We start from the raw sequence: 17821 nt of genomic DNA, 5'->3' as shown, positions 1-17821 counted from the left end.
GTCTGTTTTTCACCCAATGCCAGATCCCAAACAGAACCTTCTGTGATTCTTATGTGATCCTCCTGGGGCCAGTACCATCTACTGGACATTTTAAATAATAGGAATCCTAGGCTCTTGCGCCCTGCAGCTCGCCTGCCGTATTGGCGCGCGCACGGGTGTGGGTGGGTGGGTGTGTTACCTGTCAAACACAGATCCATACATCACTCTCCAAACAAAAGGTTCTGTCTTTGCTCCCATGCCTGGCAGATACAATTTGCTGCGAGGAAGATACCTTTTTTAAAACACAACTCGAGTTTCTCGTAGTCGTCCAACTAAAAAAGTCAACTTAAATTGAAGACATTTTACTAAAACGTACGACACTTGCCTCATCATAAGCAGTACAATACAATAGTACAATAGAATAGAAGCAGTACAATAGAATATTGTGTTGCTCACAAAATGTTATTGCCCTTAAGTTTACATGTGCGGGTGTGTGCACCTTAAGTTTACATCAGTGCCTAGATGATACTGCTCTTATTATGACATTACTGATGACATCATCAGTGATGTCACAATGCCTCCTATGACATTATCAGTGGGACAAAAATGGAAACAAACATTGCCCACATGCTCCCTTTTATAGATATAGATAGATTTTATTCCCACTTAGCTACACGGAAGTCTAGAGACTCCATCAGATGTCTAGTCTTTCTCTATAACTGCTATTCTATTGTTTCCTCTTGTCTGCTAAATCCCTTTTCTCCGCTCTTGATCTGTTATCCATTCTCAGTGTCATTTCTTAACTGTCTTCCATATTAATTCAAATGAGGAATCTTTGTGTTGAGCATCCTTTTCAATGCTCTCATCTCTCGCCTGTCCTCTCCTCCCACCCACTCTTAGTGCCTTCTCCTCTATTATCCTCTCCTCCCATCCACTCTTAGTGCCTTCTCCTCTCTACTCGTTTTCTCTACCGACTTCTTCTGTTCACATAATTGTGACTCATAATCTGTGCTATTGACATCGATTTACCCCCATACTCCTCTCCCCCTCCAGGTGTCCGATGATTCCTCAGAGTCCCCGGAGCCAGGGCCGGTCAGCTGCATGGAGCCCTTCCTGGTGCGGAGGCTGTCTTGTCGGACTATCCAGCTGCCCCCCCTGGCCTTCAGACAGGCGGAGCAGTACTACTGCCACCCCAGACCAGAGCCAGACACAGTCACAGTGCCGCCGCGCCCCACCACACTGCCACTACGCGTCCCACCACTCATCGCCATTACTTCTGCCGACACGAGCAGGTAGGGGGCTCGTTTGTGCTCACATACAAAATGCATTTCAGTGGAATGAGTAATTAAGAGTAGGGGGAGTGGAGTGGCTTGGTGGATCGATAGTCGCCTGTGGTGACTGAGGCCACATCACTGGATGTCAGACCCTGTGCTTACAGGTTGAATTGAGTGCAGTGAGAACATTAGTGCTCTGCTTTGATAAGGACACATGATGGAGTTCGAATCAAATGAAGAGATGTCATCAAAGAAAATCACAGATGATCCCCTTTCTCAAGTACCTGACAGAGCACCTCAGAAGCCCTGCAGATCAAGTTTATCCACAAGGCCACATATGATCAGAGGAGTGGAGATGAAATGAGGTTTGGCAGAGACAGATGCTAAATCAACAAGCAGCTGGACTCTTATACATGTAGAAGAAAGACAAAGCAAGTCTGAACAACATACCAGAGAAGATGCAACAGAGGGCAAGACATAATGTAACTTTTTAGTTCAGTATTAAAACGTCAATGGAACATCCCCATAGAAACGAATACTTGTTCAGTCACAGGTTGGGTATCTTACACATAAATGAGCAAACCTCGTACCGTATGTATGTATGTATGTATGTATGTATGTATGTACTGTATGTATGTATATATTTCTGTGTCTCTGTTCATTTTCCTCCGACACCGTCGGCCTGACAGAATTCATTCATATTTGGCACAGGTATCAGCAGGGGTCCCAAGCAGATGGTGACCGGGCCGGATTTTTGAATTTGGCAATTAGGGCTGACTAAATAAGCAGAAATGGCTAATTAGTGGACACAATGAGTGACATGGGTTCAGCACCATGGAGAGCTCCATTCGTTAGCTACTGATGGAGCACACCTGAGCAGAGTTGTAATCAGCCAGGGAAGTGGGCTATGAAAACCCTCTTGGGAGAGAGAGGAGAGGCTGCATGCCAACTCTGTGAGCAAGGCCTGACTAAATGGCCAGTGATTGCATGCTCCAACGGGTATCAGAACTATGGTATACTGTATGTAAACAGTGAATATATCAAAAGAAAGAAAAGAGCCTAACGAGCCTGGATTTTTCAATTAGGTAATTAGGGATGACTAAATGGGCAAACATAGCTACCGTAATTAGTAGCACAATGCCTCCATTTAGCTCCAGAGTGGAGCAGCACACAGGTGAGCGGAGTTTGAATCAGCCAGTTAACTCTGGAGCAACACATACAGTAGGTGAAGCTGAAGTGGGCCATGAACACCCTCTGAGGAGAGAGAGGAGAGGCTGCCTGCATGCCAACTCTGTGAGTGAGGCCTGACTAAATGGCCAGTCACACAGGGACGGGTATTCAGCCAGTAACAGTGAAAACATGGATTGCCGGAAAATCTCACCAATGGCCGGGAAGCGTTTGTCTCATAAATGACGAGAAATCTCCTCAGTGGCGGTGAAAATGAAAAACCAGCAGGGGGTGCTGCTCTTCTGTCGTGTCTTTGATCGTGACGACATGCTTGAAAAGGCATCAACAGCTCGCTACAGTACCTGCATTACACTGTCCAGTGGCGCGGCGTTCACCAGACGAGGACAGGAAATGCATCACCTTTCTCTTTTGTCCCTCTCTTGTCCCTGTCTTCCTCTGCCAATGAGGACGGGGCCGGTAGGTTGTCTCACAGAATTAATAAACAATAGGGAAATGAGCATCTTATTAATAACGCCTACACTTGTTAAATGACTTTAGAAAATGTGTTACACAGGCACATCTTGATGCCGGGAAAAATCTGAATATATTTCGGACCCCCTTTCTCACTTTGTTGTCTGTAGCTAGCAGCATTTCTCCTTTGTCTCAAACTGCGTCACCACCACTGTTAACTTAGGGTGAGGAACTGCTATTCATCACCGAGATGCATAGTCAATACCGAACTGAATAATTAGTTGCAGTAGTTGTGATAATGCCAAACAGGTGTCAGGCATCCGATGCAGAGGCGGCCCACCCGCCTCTCTCGTTAATTGTCAGTTAACTTTATTTTAACTTTAGGAAAGGGCAGGCAATTCCCAATCAGCCAGTTGTGGGAACTCTTTTCAGTGTGTGATGTTGCGGAACACAAGGACAAGGCAAACTTGTCACCCTCTCCTCTATTTCAGAACATCCTGTCGACTATATTCAATGGGTATGATGTCATTGCTTTTCCCTGCCTAGACAGCTAGGGGGTGCAGTGGTGGCCCAATGGTTAGAGAAGCGAGCTTGTGACCGGAAGGTCGTCGGTTCAATCCCCGGGACGGGCAGGATAAATTTGGGTGGTGAAAGTGAAAAGGCAGCGCTTGCCCCTCCCTCATTACCACCACTGAGGTGCGCCTGTGCAAGGCCCCTAACACCCCACTGCTCCAGTGGAGCTGCTCAGTGGCCAGCAGATCAGACTGTGGTTGTACTGCTCAGCTTCCAGGTGTGAATGTGTGTGTGTGAATGTGAACAGGGCGCTCCTGAAAAAGAGAGCATTGCTCTCAGTGAGACTATCCCTGTATAAATAAAGGTAAAAAAAAAAATCAGCTGTAAGGCTATGGAGAAGAACCTCAAAAGCGATAGCGATATCTTTTGTCATCATATTTTTCAACTCCACTACCTGCAGCACAGAGAAAACACCATCATGTGTGAACAAAAAAGATAGTCTACTGTAGGTGTTTTCTTGCTCAATAAAGTATGCTTAACAACATCTGTGGCTTTGATGATGTAATTGTTTGATATCATTGTGACCTTCCAAAGATAATGTATACCCAATAAACTATACTAACCATGTCATTTTCCTTTGCCAAAATTATTTGAGAAACCAATGCATGTCGTGTTATTCACTGCAAATTACAGCCGAGGTCTACCATGTTGTTAAGTTAACATCAAATTGAGCAAATTTCATAAGCAATTTCAAAGTACAAATGGACTGCAGGGAGGAAAATGGGTGATGGTGAGAATTCTAACATGGTCGATACATCTTAACTTTGCTTCAAGCTTGACTCATCTATTATTCAGCACAGCAGAGGGAAAGGAAATAAACAGTTGTGAAGCATTACGGATGGCGAACAGGCACTCCTTAAATGTTCCAACTGCAACTTTTGAGTGAGTTCACTGAGTGACTCGTGTACTCACCACGCAATGAAATAATCATCCAAAGTTATGTGAAACGGTCATTTTCATAGTAAATCCACACACAGAGAACTAAACAAAGAGTAACCCAACTAACAGTATAACCGAAGTTACTTCCTCGTTTGCCATGAGGCGCATGCGCTGTGCACATGTACTGATGACTGCACACAACGCATGTGCCTCATGGCAAACGAGGAAGTAACTTTGGTTATAGAGACAGTCGGTCTGTGTGGGAACCCCCACAAAATGTTACTACGGCTGGCGCGCGAGTGGGGTAAAAACCCCTATCCCTATACAGTATATCTCAATGGGCTAAAGGTCGGTGCTGCGGGTCTACACTACAGGATTGGGGATTCTAAAGCAGGTAAATAGACGTCTGTTCAGATGTGCGTTTACTGCGGGGGTTAAATCCCCGATGCTGTTTGCCTGGGCTGGGCTAGCAGCTAAATGCTAACTATGCTGAATGCATAGAACGGGGGATTTACCCCAACCTGACCACGTCCCCAGCCAGCTACCCCAGCGTCTATGACGAGACACAGACTGTCTCTATACTCTGTTAGTTCGGTTACTCTTTGTTTAGTTCTCGGTGTGTGGATTTACTACTGAAATTACCGTTTCACATAATTTTGCATTATTACTGTATTTCATCGTGTGGTGAGTACACGAGTCACAACATGTACAAGTGAGTGTTTCTGGTGCTGTTGGAATGTGTATTTTGGGCGACTGAACGGGAGTAGGCAAAAGTACCATAGACTGCCATTGTAGCGCTAAGCTAAGTAGCAGTGAGGGCCCTACCGCATTTTGTACTGCACGCAGATTGAAAATAAAGTCTCAAAATGTTGGCGTATCCCTATAAATACCTTCCACAGTTAGGGTTGTGTTAGTCTGACTGCCTGGAAGCAGGCTGTGGGTCTAAGCTCTGCTTTCAGTCGGCATCGCAAGGAAATCTCTTTCCACTCCATGCAAGCTCTGCCATTGGCTCTGACCGGCTCTGACCATTTCAGTTGGAGCGGAAAGGGATTTCTCTTCCGCTCCCTGCGTCTCACTCTCAAATGTGAAACAACAACAACGCTAGCTAGCAAGCGACGCTAGTAGCTAGCAAGCGACGCTGGCTAGCAAGCTAGTGTTGCTATGTTGAAAATGGCAAGTTTTGACCAAGATTTGGATTGTGCAATAAAGCAGGCCTGCTTGGTACTTTCAGTGCATGGTTGTAAAGATAACAGAGCCTGTTTTCCTGCTAGACCAGAGTGAGAGTAAGAGCAGCCAGACTCTCTCGTTCGTGGGTACAGCATGAAACGGAGAGAGTCTGGCAGTGGCAAGCGAGACTAGGGTTGTGTCAGTAGAAGCCAGTCCCAAGTCAGCCTTAACCATAGCCTGAGCCACTTCCACTGTAAACAACACGTTGGTGGTTGATGGATGTTAGATCGATGTTTTAACTGAATTTCAGTCAAATAAGGTAGCCTATTAATTATATTACTGTCAATGCTTTGAAGTAAGCACAACCCTGTGCTAAGACACTGACAAATAAACTGACTGAGACACTGTGGGCAACAGATGTTTCTGTAAGCTATCAACAAGAGGAAAAGCATTATCAAGCAGATATGCTGCTACTGTATTATAAACACCAGTGGAGAAATTGAATAGGATATAGATATCAATACCACAAACAGAAGATATCAATTTGATTATAAATAAATTGAAGATAATACAACAAATAGAACTTGTTGAAGGTACAGTACCTTTGTTATGGTAATGCTAATGGCTTGAAAGATGTTGACTGGTTATCAGTTTACAGTGTCAAGTTTGCGACAGCCTAGTTAAGCGCATATAATGCAAGGTGTGCAAATGTACAACAATGACCATCCACTGTGTTCAGTGAAGGTCCCAATGCATGCTGGGAATGGGATAGGCTCCAGCCTCGCCATGGTCCTAAATAGGAATGTCACTCAGTATGGAAAATGGATGAATGAATGAAGGTAATGGATTGGCTTCCCTACATGGAGCATGTAATAACTTGCAGGCAAAGCTGGACCGAGCAACACCAGGAAAGGCCAGACATCAATTGCTTATACATCAGTGCTGCTTTTCTTTTTGCTCTGTTTGCCATCGCCTCATCATACTTAGCTGCCACTTCTGTTTTCGACCAGCTTGTTCCTGAAAAGATCATGTCCCTGCTGCTGAAGTAGGAGAAATTGCATACCCAGTTAAGTTTTCAGAGTAATAGACTTGAAATGGAGGAAAGCGTGGGACGTGGAAGGAGAGATAAAAGTGAGTTAATCATTCTTTCCCTGGAACAGAAGAGAACAAAGAAATTAACCATATAACAGGCGTAATCCCATCTTGTCATCACAGGCACAGCCGCGCAAACACACACACACACACACACACACACACACACACACACACACACACACACACACACACACACACACACACACACACACACACACACACACACACACACACACACACACGAGCTCACTTTAACTGATTACTGTGTAGCCTGATTGAGCGTTGCTCCTGCAGCTGCAGTCTGTTGTTTTATGCATGCTGTTACAAAAAGGTTCTGACAAGTTGTGTATTTTGTGCTAGATTGACTTCAACTTTTCAAACTGACCATTTCTAGCACTTATACCTGAAACAAAAAGTATGAATATATGATTGCTTTTTCTATTGTTGAATAAAATAAAATCAAATAAAACTTCTTTGGAATATTGCATGAAAACTAGTTCACTGTAGGCTACAGTAGATTCGGCTATCCGATCGATCTGCCTCCTTTCTCCCACCTCCTCCATTCAGAGGAGGTGCTTTGGGTGGGTCTCTCTCTCATGTTTAATGTATCGTCCTGTTTCCTATATATCCCGTCGCTGCTGGATCCTGGAGAGGACATGAGAAGGGGAGGACAGTTAAGAAGACTGGTCTCCAGCTCTCACCTCGTGGATGGTTTTACGCATGCCGTGCGTAAAGTTACTAGTACCGCAGTACGGAGTTTGCATTCTGGAGAGGCGCTCGTAGGACTGTCCTGTCAACATGCTGAATATCTCGCAATCTGAAGCACTGCTGCAATCACACACGTACCTTGCTGAAATGGGCGTATGCGGAGAGAAATTTGGAGTTCTCATCGTACGCACTCAGGGACACTTTTCCCTAAAGCAGCAGTTTTGGTGTGTTGAGCGATGCGTAAATGGATTCATTCATCTTGGCAAATTCAAATCCGTTTCTGCTGGCCAATAAAGTTAATGGAGTCAAACTCACTAACGTTGAGCTCCAAAAACAAATACCTGGACGTGAAGCACCCAGCGTATCGTTAACTATAAAACAAAGTTGCCTAATGAACTTGTAAACGATGGAAAAAATCTTCGAGGCAAATTTTATTTAAACGCCTTAAAAAGCAATGCTCTAAATCGGCCTCGGGTCATTATTACATTTAAATGCTTTCCTCGTGTTATTATTATTAATATTGTTTTAACCAACCGAGGCGAGGATGGACTCTGCCTGCGGGAAAGTGGGGCCAGGCAGCGGAGCCGGTGTTTGTGCGAAAGCGCCCAAACATCTTTGGAGGCAGCAGAACCAGGCAGCGCTCTCTCCGCTCCACGGCGCGCTGCTAGTACGCAAGAACAACCGCGTGAGACAAAGAGGCTTCTCGGACACGGAGAGATACCTCAGCCCCAGGAACAACAACATGGACCGGACTTACGCCGTGGACACGGGCCACCGACCCGGGTTGAAGAAATCCAGGATGTCGTGGCCGTCGTCGTTTCAAGGTCTTCGACGGTAAGGGCAAAGGGAAAGTGCATTCTTCTCTTTAATCTCCTCTCGGTGGAGATGGGCGTTGTGTGAATGACTGGACGCGCCAGAGCGGAGAAGTCTGTGCCTCGAATTAAGTCCAAACTTTGAGGAGGCTAGACTATCGTTACATTTCAGTTTATGCTCGACCTTTGTGGTATAGATACAGCACTTTTCCTAGTCCCAATTTAGGAAGTAATCATTCTGCTCAGTAATGTCGGGTCATCGGGTGGGTAAACTAGCTACTGCATGACCTCCAAACAAATCAGTTTAATTGACAGCAAATTGTTGGTTTGTGCTTTTCTCCCGTTAAAAACACATTGTCCTCATAACTTCCATCAGTTTGACACTACTTACAGTGATGTAGGCTACTGTAGGGCTATGAATTTAGGTCATCAATATCTCCTCCATCTATCTCCAAAATCTGCAAAATAACCCTTTTCAGGTGGGTTTACACTCCACTACACCCACAGCCACAGGGTTAGGCAAAGTAAAGTAGGAGCAGGCTAATGGCATGCTATATAGACAATTATCACAGGCTGTTAATAATTATGTTTCATATCTAGGTTATCTTTTGTCTTAAATCCTGGCAATCTGGCACACCATGGCACCCTGGGGAGTACTATGGTTTGTAGTACTATCAGTTTGCATTGCAAAGGAAACAGATGATAAAGAGAGGCATTGATGAAAGGCGGCAGGACACAGGAAATAGGTTATTCATAATGTGGTGTGTTGTGAACTGGCACTCTCTGTTTGGAGATTTTAATAGAGAATGTAGCTACATTTGAGGTCCCTAATGAGTAGCTACTATAGTGTTTTTATAATGCAGTGAAATGAAAAACTCTATGTGAGTGAGTGTGAGACAGACAGACAGACAGGACAGACATATACTGTAGACATCATCACTAATACATGATGAGCAGCACATTCTCTGAGATGACAGTTAAACCAGGCTGTCTCACAACATGCACTGCATCATGGTAAGTCCTGTGTGTGACTGTCAAGGACTGGATGGCTGCTCACATGTTCATAAGTGCATAAGCATGCAGAGAGGCAGTACAAATTACAACAGCTTTGGTGAAGCTTGCTTTAGACTAGACATATAGCATATTTACAGCATGAGAGCAGCTCCACTGTCAGATACCCCTCGTGCACGGGGAGATGTTTCTGCTCTAATTACTCATTTGTGCTTGAAAAGTAAGGAGGAAAAAACAACTGAAATGAAATCTGAAGTCAACTCACCGCAGCTCCCAATAAGTGGCTTTTGCACATGTGATATACGTTTCTGCGCTTTACCTGCTGTTGTTTATATTATTATTATTATTATATCGATTTTTTTTTCAGGGCCAGTCAGCTTTTAGGAAGCACACTGGCTTTCCTGGAGAACAGACAGAATGCCAATATGACAGGCCCCTGTCACATGGGCAGAATAGTCACACAGAGGAGAGAGAGAGAGAGAGAGAGAGAGAGAGAGAGGGGGGGGGGGGGGGCATTTGGGAGTGACATTAGGAAATGGTGAGTTGAATCAAAGCTCTTATTTTAACAAGGTGATATGTGTACTTTTCACAGGATATATTCACACAGTTCACATTGTTGGTTTTACAATGCAACCTTTCAAAGCAACCTTTCGGGGGTTAGTCAAGATGAGAAACAATTTCCAATTTGCCTCTGGAGGATAATTACAGACAGTATGCAGCTATGCTAGTAGTCTCATAGGTTAATCCTAACAAATCCAATTTCACACTAGAGGCTGATTATGGAACATGTATATTGCATTCCATGTGAACAGGAAACCTGAGGCAGTTCATCTCTGACTGCCTGACTAGGAAGATCCCGATGTGCTCAAGGCATCGGCCCGCGCCACGTCTAGATTATGAAGAACGGGACAATCAAGATATTGCTATGACACAGATAACCTAAACATGCCACCTGATAAGAACAGACATATAAACCAAGAAAAAAATCTAACTTTTGAGTCACTGTCCCCTGAGAATAAGAAGAACCCCCCTCTCAGGGAACAGATACCATTCTTATATGTGGAGAGAGAGACAGCAAGCCCTTTCCTCTGTGGACATTGGATGTTGCTCTGTGTGTCTCGTGGCTGCCTGTGTGGATGTGTTAGCGAGCGGCTGCTATGGCACAAGGTCCTGTGTGTGTGTGTGTGTGTGTGTGTGTGTGTGTGTGTGTGTGTGTACAGTGTGCACACACACACACACACTGTGCACTGCAGCCCCGAGGTAAAACGTCACCCAAATGTGTCACAGCCTCGACTGGGCCGCTGAAGGCTTCTGGCTGGGAGACCTCAGCAAGAATCTGGAGCATCCTATGATGATGAGGAGATGGCATTTGTCCCATTCCGCTCCTGCTGCTTGGGGACACTGCAGGGGGGGGTGCTTTATCTGTAGAGATGTCGATGAAGAGGACGATCATGATTTCTTCTTGTTCTCCTGCACCAATCACAAACAAGTCTGGAATTTCGAGGGGAAAAGGAAATGTGTAAAAACAAAAGTGCTTTTTGTAGTACTGAAAAGTAGTTTGTGAAAAATGGCAAATGAGCTAAACTCCCGAAAAAGTGGTGTATCCCTATAATCCTGATAATCCTGTGCTGGATTATAAATGTTATTATAGGTCATGCTTAAAATGCATCACTTATCATAGCGGTCTCTGCTCTGTATGTCTATCTATTGGGCTGAAAAAGGTTGAAGACCCCTGCTCTAGGTTGTACTTACGGTCGTGATTTTCCTCCAGCCAGTTTGGTCCACCTGCTGTGCCTGCCATTGCCGGAGTGAGCTTTTTAGCCAGTAGGATGCGTAACCCCCTGGCTATGTCATTAGATCCCATGGGTGTTAGTGAGCGGAGCAGGCAGTGCCTTGTGTATTTGTGGCTATATATAACCCCAGTCTCAGCCATACTCACAGTCATATAGGTTGCTACTACACGCTGGCACAACACATACATCTATGGCTCCGCCCCCAGGCATATGTGTGTGAGAGAGAGAGCTCTGTAATATGCTAATTAAATGAACACATCAAGGACACCGTCCTAACATTTTTCATTATCACAGATTAGCATCAAATATCATCTACCTTGGATAATGCGGCGGGTCATGAGGTGAATGCTACTCTTTGTTTAGCTCATATTGATCTGTCCGTTCACACAGAAACACAAGGTGTATCGAGTGTGTTATTCACACAGAAACAGAAGGTGTATCGAGTGTGTTATTCAGACAGAAACAGAAGGTGTATCGAGTGTGTTATTCACACAGAAACAGAAGGTGTATCGAGTGTGTTATTCAGACAGAAACACAAGGTGTATCGAGTGTGTTATTCACACAGAAACAGAAGGTGTATCGAGTGTGTTATTCACACAGAAACAGAAGGTGTATCGAGTGTGTTATTCACACAGAAACAGGAGGTGTAGCGAGTGTGTTATTCACACAGAAACAGAAGGTGTATCGAGTGTGTTATTCAGACAGAAACAGGAGGTGTAGCGAGTGTGTTATTCAGACTCTGCAACTAAGCTGGCCTTTGAAAGATGAGCATGTGCATTAGGCAGTTAGTGATGCAGAAACATTGAGGTGACAAGTCAATTTCAGTCTGTCATATATAGAGTTAGTACAACCACAGCTGCAACTGCAGGCCCAAAACGCTCCTGTTCAGGTTATAAAAGCATCATGGGAACAATGCCAATTATCAATACAGAGGATTCCATTGATTTCTGTTGTTGTTTAATCAGTGTACAGTGTGGAAACTACATGTATTGTACAAAAATCACACCCAGGTGTTGAAGTAAGTGGTGCAGATTTGCAGGTCCAACCCCTCTGCTCCACCCCCTCTCTCTGACGAGAGACTCTCTCTCTCTCTCTCTCTCTCTCTCTCTCTCTCTCTCTCTCTCCCTCTCCCTCTCTACGCCTGTATCTCTGTCTCATCCTCACATCTCATGCTCACATCTCATGCTAGTAACACACATAGTCACTTATATAGGCGGCTTAATAATACAGCTATATGTATTTCTATATGAAATACTGTATCAGATTTCTTATGCACCAACAATTGATCAAAGAATAGTTTAGACTGAACTTAATGCACACAGAATAACTAGGAATGCATACTGTATATGACTGTAAGTTTTTAGCCTTGGATGAAATGACCACAAACACTGTGACAAATAAAAATCCATATCCACTTGACACCTAGTTCAAATCCATTAGAAGGTAAATAGCATGTGTCTGTACATTTCACTTTTGATTCAACACTGAATTTACTGTGAACCCACCAGTAATGTGATTATTTGATCTGTTGATTTACAGACTGTGAAGGTGACTGCCCTTACTACTTCAAATAACTCTTTAAGGAACCGCGCACAAGTGTTGTCAGACAGTCACCAAATCATTTCTTATAGATTGTCTGTGAAGAATTGTTTTTGAAAAACGTGTTATGTTCTTGTCTAGCCCTAATTCAAGGCAAGTGCTTGAGGCCTACTTTGCTAGTAGTCTGCTAGTCTGTCTGTCTTGAAACAAAGTCAAAACACATATTTGAGGAAAGGGGTTCAAAAGCTTGTTTTTGCACTGGGCTTTTACACATATTGTAAATGGTGTGGAGGAAGCAAGCATGTATGTTAACTTGCATGTACAGTATGTTGTTTAAATGCTCAGTGCATAGGCACTGTATTTAGAGCTCCTGACCTTTATCAAACCGGCATAAGAGCCAGCGCAGAGTTCAACAGATTCTGCTGTTCCTCTTTTGTGCACGGTAAAGCGATAATTTTCTGTCATTGGCAATTTTGCAGTAGCAACACACCACTGTTTCTATTATTGCTAGCAATTTCAGTGTCACCACAAACAGAAAATGGTATAAAATTGCCTTCATTGTTTTGAGGTTAAGGCAGACTATTTCGGAGGGCCAAGGGGAAATGATTTGACATTGTTATCAACATAATGATCATTTCATGTTCTTAGTGTTATGCCCAATCAAAACTGTTTTCCTACAAAGGCAAAAAAAATAAAGAAAATTGCAAAGTGGAATTGGACACGAAGGCAATCATGCCCACTACCTGAGTGCACATACATTGTTTGGAATTAGAGTTCACAACAGGGCAGTGTGTGATATAGGCATGTCTCATTGTACAGCATGGCTCATAAACAGACTGATTGGAATTCTTCACATGTGAGAACCAGACACTGTCCAGCGTGACCCACAGTATAATGTGTGCCACTGGCTCAAGGAAAACAAAATTGCTGTGCAGAAGAGAGGGGCTGTGCTGAAACGGCGCAATCAGAAACAGAAACCAGGTCACTCCACCACAGCTCCAATGGCGGGGAACCAGAGAGGAGCTGGCCACTCATCTGAAGCCCACAAGAATGCTCCACCAGCCTGTTCTCCTCGCCGCTCGTCAGCGAGGCCCCGATGTTCTGCTTGAAAGCTGTGTTTATTATGGACAGCCAGCATGTGAAAGGCTGGAAGCCAGAAGCTCTCAAGGCTGCCTGATGGACGAGTCTGATGCTGGCTGGCCATGCTCTGCTGATCACATTACACTCGGCAGGGGGATACGAAAGCTCTGGAGTTGGGCTCGTGGCTGCCTGGTATGTTCTAGGCCCTGCTGGTCGCTCGGTGAGAGCCGGACTCATTCATTATTGATCAGTTTCTCCTGCTAAATGGACATCTGTATCAAAGCTGTGGGTTGAGCTCTTAAAGCAGGAAGCTCCTGGCTGTCTGCACGCGTTACATTTGAAAAAGGCACGTGTGGTCTTGTTAGTTGGCAACAGATAGCGAGGTGGCAGGATGCAGCCATTAGCTACAGTACCACCTGCTGGAAGACACGACCATAAAGAACCTGACAGCGGGATAGAGCTCCCAGGATCAACCCTGGACAGGCTTCAGATACATGCTGCATTCTAAGGAGGCGTGCTGCTGTGGCAACTGTCAGCCATGCTGTAGGCTTCAATGCCTCATACGTTGGCCTCTCAGCTCTAGATTATTCTTTTTTCTCCCCCTCCCCTTTGCCAATTTTCTTTCCTTCTCCTTCAATCAGTTGCTGTGAGGTATGTTCCCCCCCCCCCCCCCCCCCCCCCCCCCCCCCCCGGTTCACTTACACAAACACTTGCACACACTCACAGATAACATGGATATGTGCACACAGGCTCATACTGACACGCACTGTTTGTCAGCAGTCCTCCTCTTCTCTTCCTTCCTCTTCTTTCTCCAGGACTAAGGATGCTAATTAGGGGAGAGACGTCTTCCTCAGGCAGTCATAGATTAGCTGCCTCAGTGTCCCTGTTCACCTATTGGAGTACAATATACCTGTTCCTTAATCAACCTCTAGTGTGAAGTTTGATTTGTTAGGATTAACCTATGAGACTACAGCGTACCTACTGCGTAATTACTGTCACCTCAGGGGCAAATAGAGAATTGCTTCTCGCCTTGACGGATTCCTCTAAAAATGTTGCTTACCGGCGCCCGCGAGCATTGAAAATATATTACAACAAGTTTACCTGCATAAACATATCCTGGGAAAAGTACACATTTCACCTTGTTAAAAAGAGCAGTATTTCAACATCAAAAGGTTTCATTCAGCTCACTATTTCCTAAAGTCACTACTCTCAATGGTGCCCCCCCCCCCTCTCTCACACTTAACCACATGCATGCTGTCTATAGCTATCGATTCACCTTCTCCTCCAGTGGTCACTGGAGGAGGACTGGTCCTGAGTGATGTGCCTCTTTGCCTCGCATCTCCCCCGCCTCCTCTGTCACCTCCCATCTGGAGACATGATGCCACACACACGTCACATGAAAGGAGACCCTGGAGTGCACCTCCATCAATTTAGCAACTTCTCCTCCAGCCCTCCATCAGTGCCAGAGGAGGCTGGACGGATAAGCCCAGTGTTACTGAATCAGTGAATTATTTACATGGCTACATTTGTGTTTTAAAATGTCCAACATTCAAGTTACAGTATAATACTCATACAAATTACAGGGTTACAATGGCACTTCACTGAGTACAATTTGAATTTATCTGAAAGCTGATTATAATATGGAGTACCAAATCAAATTGAATGCCAAGACTTGCAGTACATTGTCATCGACAATACTGTAGATTGCCACTTTTATGTCTAGCCTGCTGAAATACAAGGTCCAATCCCATCAGCATTTTGCAGAGTTTTTGTGTGATTGTTGTGAGCAGAATTTTGAAAAAGTTGCAAGCCTCCGCACATATTTCAGAGATTTGTTGAATTTGCATTCATTCTTGCCATCGCAAAATCGCAATTTCCTGGAGGGACTGAAGGTCATCTATTCTTTACATTTTTGTTTTCCTTGGGACGGATATAAAAGCCGCAGCGCATCATAGCATGAATAATGCATGTTCTTTTGGTGTTGTGGACTTATTGTGCTAGAAAAGGAACACCGTGCAATGCATTTCACACAATGTCAACATCAGTGGCATTGGCCCTTTGTTTGTCACACTGTGGGCATTACGAGAGGAGCGTCATTTGAAGATGACAGGCAGCTAGTGGTATGTTTGTGTCTGCATGGTCACAAAGAGGTCATCACAAAGAAGATGGGGAATTTTGTTATAGTAATACAAAATCAGGCTTTTGCGCACATTGCTATACTTCTCCCCCTCTCCCCTCTCTCTGGCACTAATAATGATAATAATAATAATTCATTTATTTTATATAGCGCTTTTCAAAACCCAAAGACGCTTAACAGTGAAACAAAAGACAAGCAACAGGCAACAGATACAGGTAACAGGCAACAGATACAGGCAACAGATACAGGGAACAGGTACAAATAACAGTGGCGGTTCAGGGCAAGGTTGTATGGAGAAGCAGAGGAGAGGAAGATAACAGGAGGAAGGGGCAGGGGGTGGTGGGGTGGCGGAGGGTGATGGTTAGGAGGAGGTGGTCAGGGGTAGGGGAGGTTGTAAGCTTGGGAGAACAGGTAGGTTTTAAGTCGGGTTTTGAAAGTTGGGAGTGAGGGAGAGTCTCGGACGGTCTGGGGAAGGGAGTTCCAAAGTCGGGGTGCGGCGCGGGAGAAAGCACGGTCACCAAAGGTTTTGAGTCTGGATGGGGGGATGATGAGGGTGGCAGTAGAAGAGGATCGGAGTGTACGGGAGGGGCGATGGGGGATGAGGAGGTCAGTCAGGTAGGGGGGGGCTAGGCTGTGGAGGGCTTTGAAGGTGAGGAGGAGTAGCTTGAAGTCGATGCGTTGCTTGACGGGGAGCCAGTGGAGAGAGTGGAGGACAGGGGTGATGTGATCGCGGGACCGGGTTGAGTGAGCAGGCGGGCGGCTGAGTTTTGGACCATCTGGAGTCTATGGAGGGAACGGGAGGTGATGCCGGTGAGGAGGGAGTTGCAATAGTCGAGGCGGAAGGAGATGAAGGCATGGATGAGGGATTGAGCAGCAGGGGGGGAGAGGCAGTGTCTGACTTTGGCGATATTGCGGAGATGGAAATATGAAGTTTTGACAACGGAGCTGACGTGGGGATCGAAGGAGAGGGTGGGGTCCAGGATGAAACCAAGGTTGCGAGCCAGGGGGGAGGGGGTGATGGTGGAGTCGTCAACTACGTGCGCGTGCGTGCATGGGCGTGTGTGTGTGTGTGTGTGTGTGCATTCATGTGGGTGTGTGTTTCACCGAGCAACGGCGCTTTCTGTATAAACTGTGCTTCCTTGTAGAGGCGGGGGAGGGGAGGGGCCTAAGCTAAAGCTGCCTCCACATGATCAGCGATCTTCTCTTTTCGAGATTCGAGCGGTGCGCGATGCCAAATTTAGCGCTGCCGCATAGTTGGGAGGCAGCACTCTCACCATAGGAAAACAATGAGACAGCGGGCGCAGAGCTGTTTTCCCGCGAATCATGTGTGGGGGGCTTAAATTTCGTGCTCACCCCTCGGTGCACTGCTCAACTCTCGGTGAACTGCACAAATCTCGGTGAAAATGGACAGATGGACATTGGACACACTAGTCACTTATAAAAATAGACTTGTTATTTTGTTGTTGTTGATGTGAAGCTGTGAAGCAAGTGATGAAGGGAGCCCTCCTGAAAGGGCCTACTGTTACACCACCAACATAACTGCTGTGTGCCAACTAGGGCTGTCAAAGAATATTCTATATTCGAATATATATGCGAATATACAAATTTAAAGAATATTCGAATATGAAAAATAATATTCAAATGTATTATTATTATTATTATTATTATTATTATTATTATTATTATTATTATTATTATTATTATTATTATTATTATTATTTATTTATTTAACCATGTAAAAAATCTGGCCAAGAGGGCAACATAAAAACACATCGTTTGCCTGGTTATTTAAAAACATTACAAAAGTGTAGGCTACTACTGTATTTAGTAGTGACTGAATAAATATGAAAAAAAAAAAAATTATGTTGAAAAAACAACAACGTATAAATAAATATACCAAGTCGTTATATAAGCTCTCTGGTTGTATTGGTTTGCCTTGCCACGCACGCAAAAAATAATAAAATAAAATAAAATAAAAATATAGTATTTAAATATATTCGAACAAATATGTTTTGTTTAGAGGGAATATTCGAATATAATTTTGGGCCAATTTTGACAGCCCTAGTGCCACTGCCAACTGTCATTGCCCGTGAGCAATTGGCCAATGGCCTATCATTACAAGGTGTTGTCTGTGTT

General features: G+C 44.7%; 1 protein-coding gene across 1 annotated transcript in view; it reads left to right on the top strand.

Moving 5' to 3' along the window:
* Positions 1 to 1080: 1080 nt before the first annotated feature.
* pde4d (phosphodiesterase 4D, cAMP-specific) overlaps positions 1081 to 17821 on the top strand; it is a gene marked incomplete at its 5' end in the record, with an annotated part of 221962 nt that continues 205221 nt past the window's right edge. Inside the window, one exon of the mRNA XM_083645287.1 lies at positions 1081 to 1271. Within this exon, the coding sequence (XP_083501413.1) occupies positions 1081 to 1271 (191 nt within the window). The remainder of the gene's footprint in view (positions 1272 to 17821) is intronic.

Source organism: Poromitra crassiceps, assembly GCF_964638095.1.
Source record: "Poromitra crassiceps genome assembly, chromosome: 10".
Classification (NCBI taxonomy): Eukaryota; Metazoa; Chordata; class Actinopteri; order Beryciformes; family Melamphaidae; genus Poromitra; species Poromitra crassiceps.
This window is presented reverse-complemented; position numbering and strand designations above follow the sequence as displayed.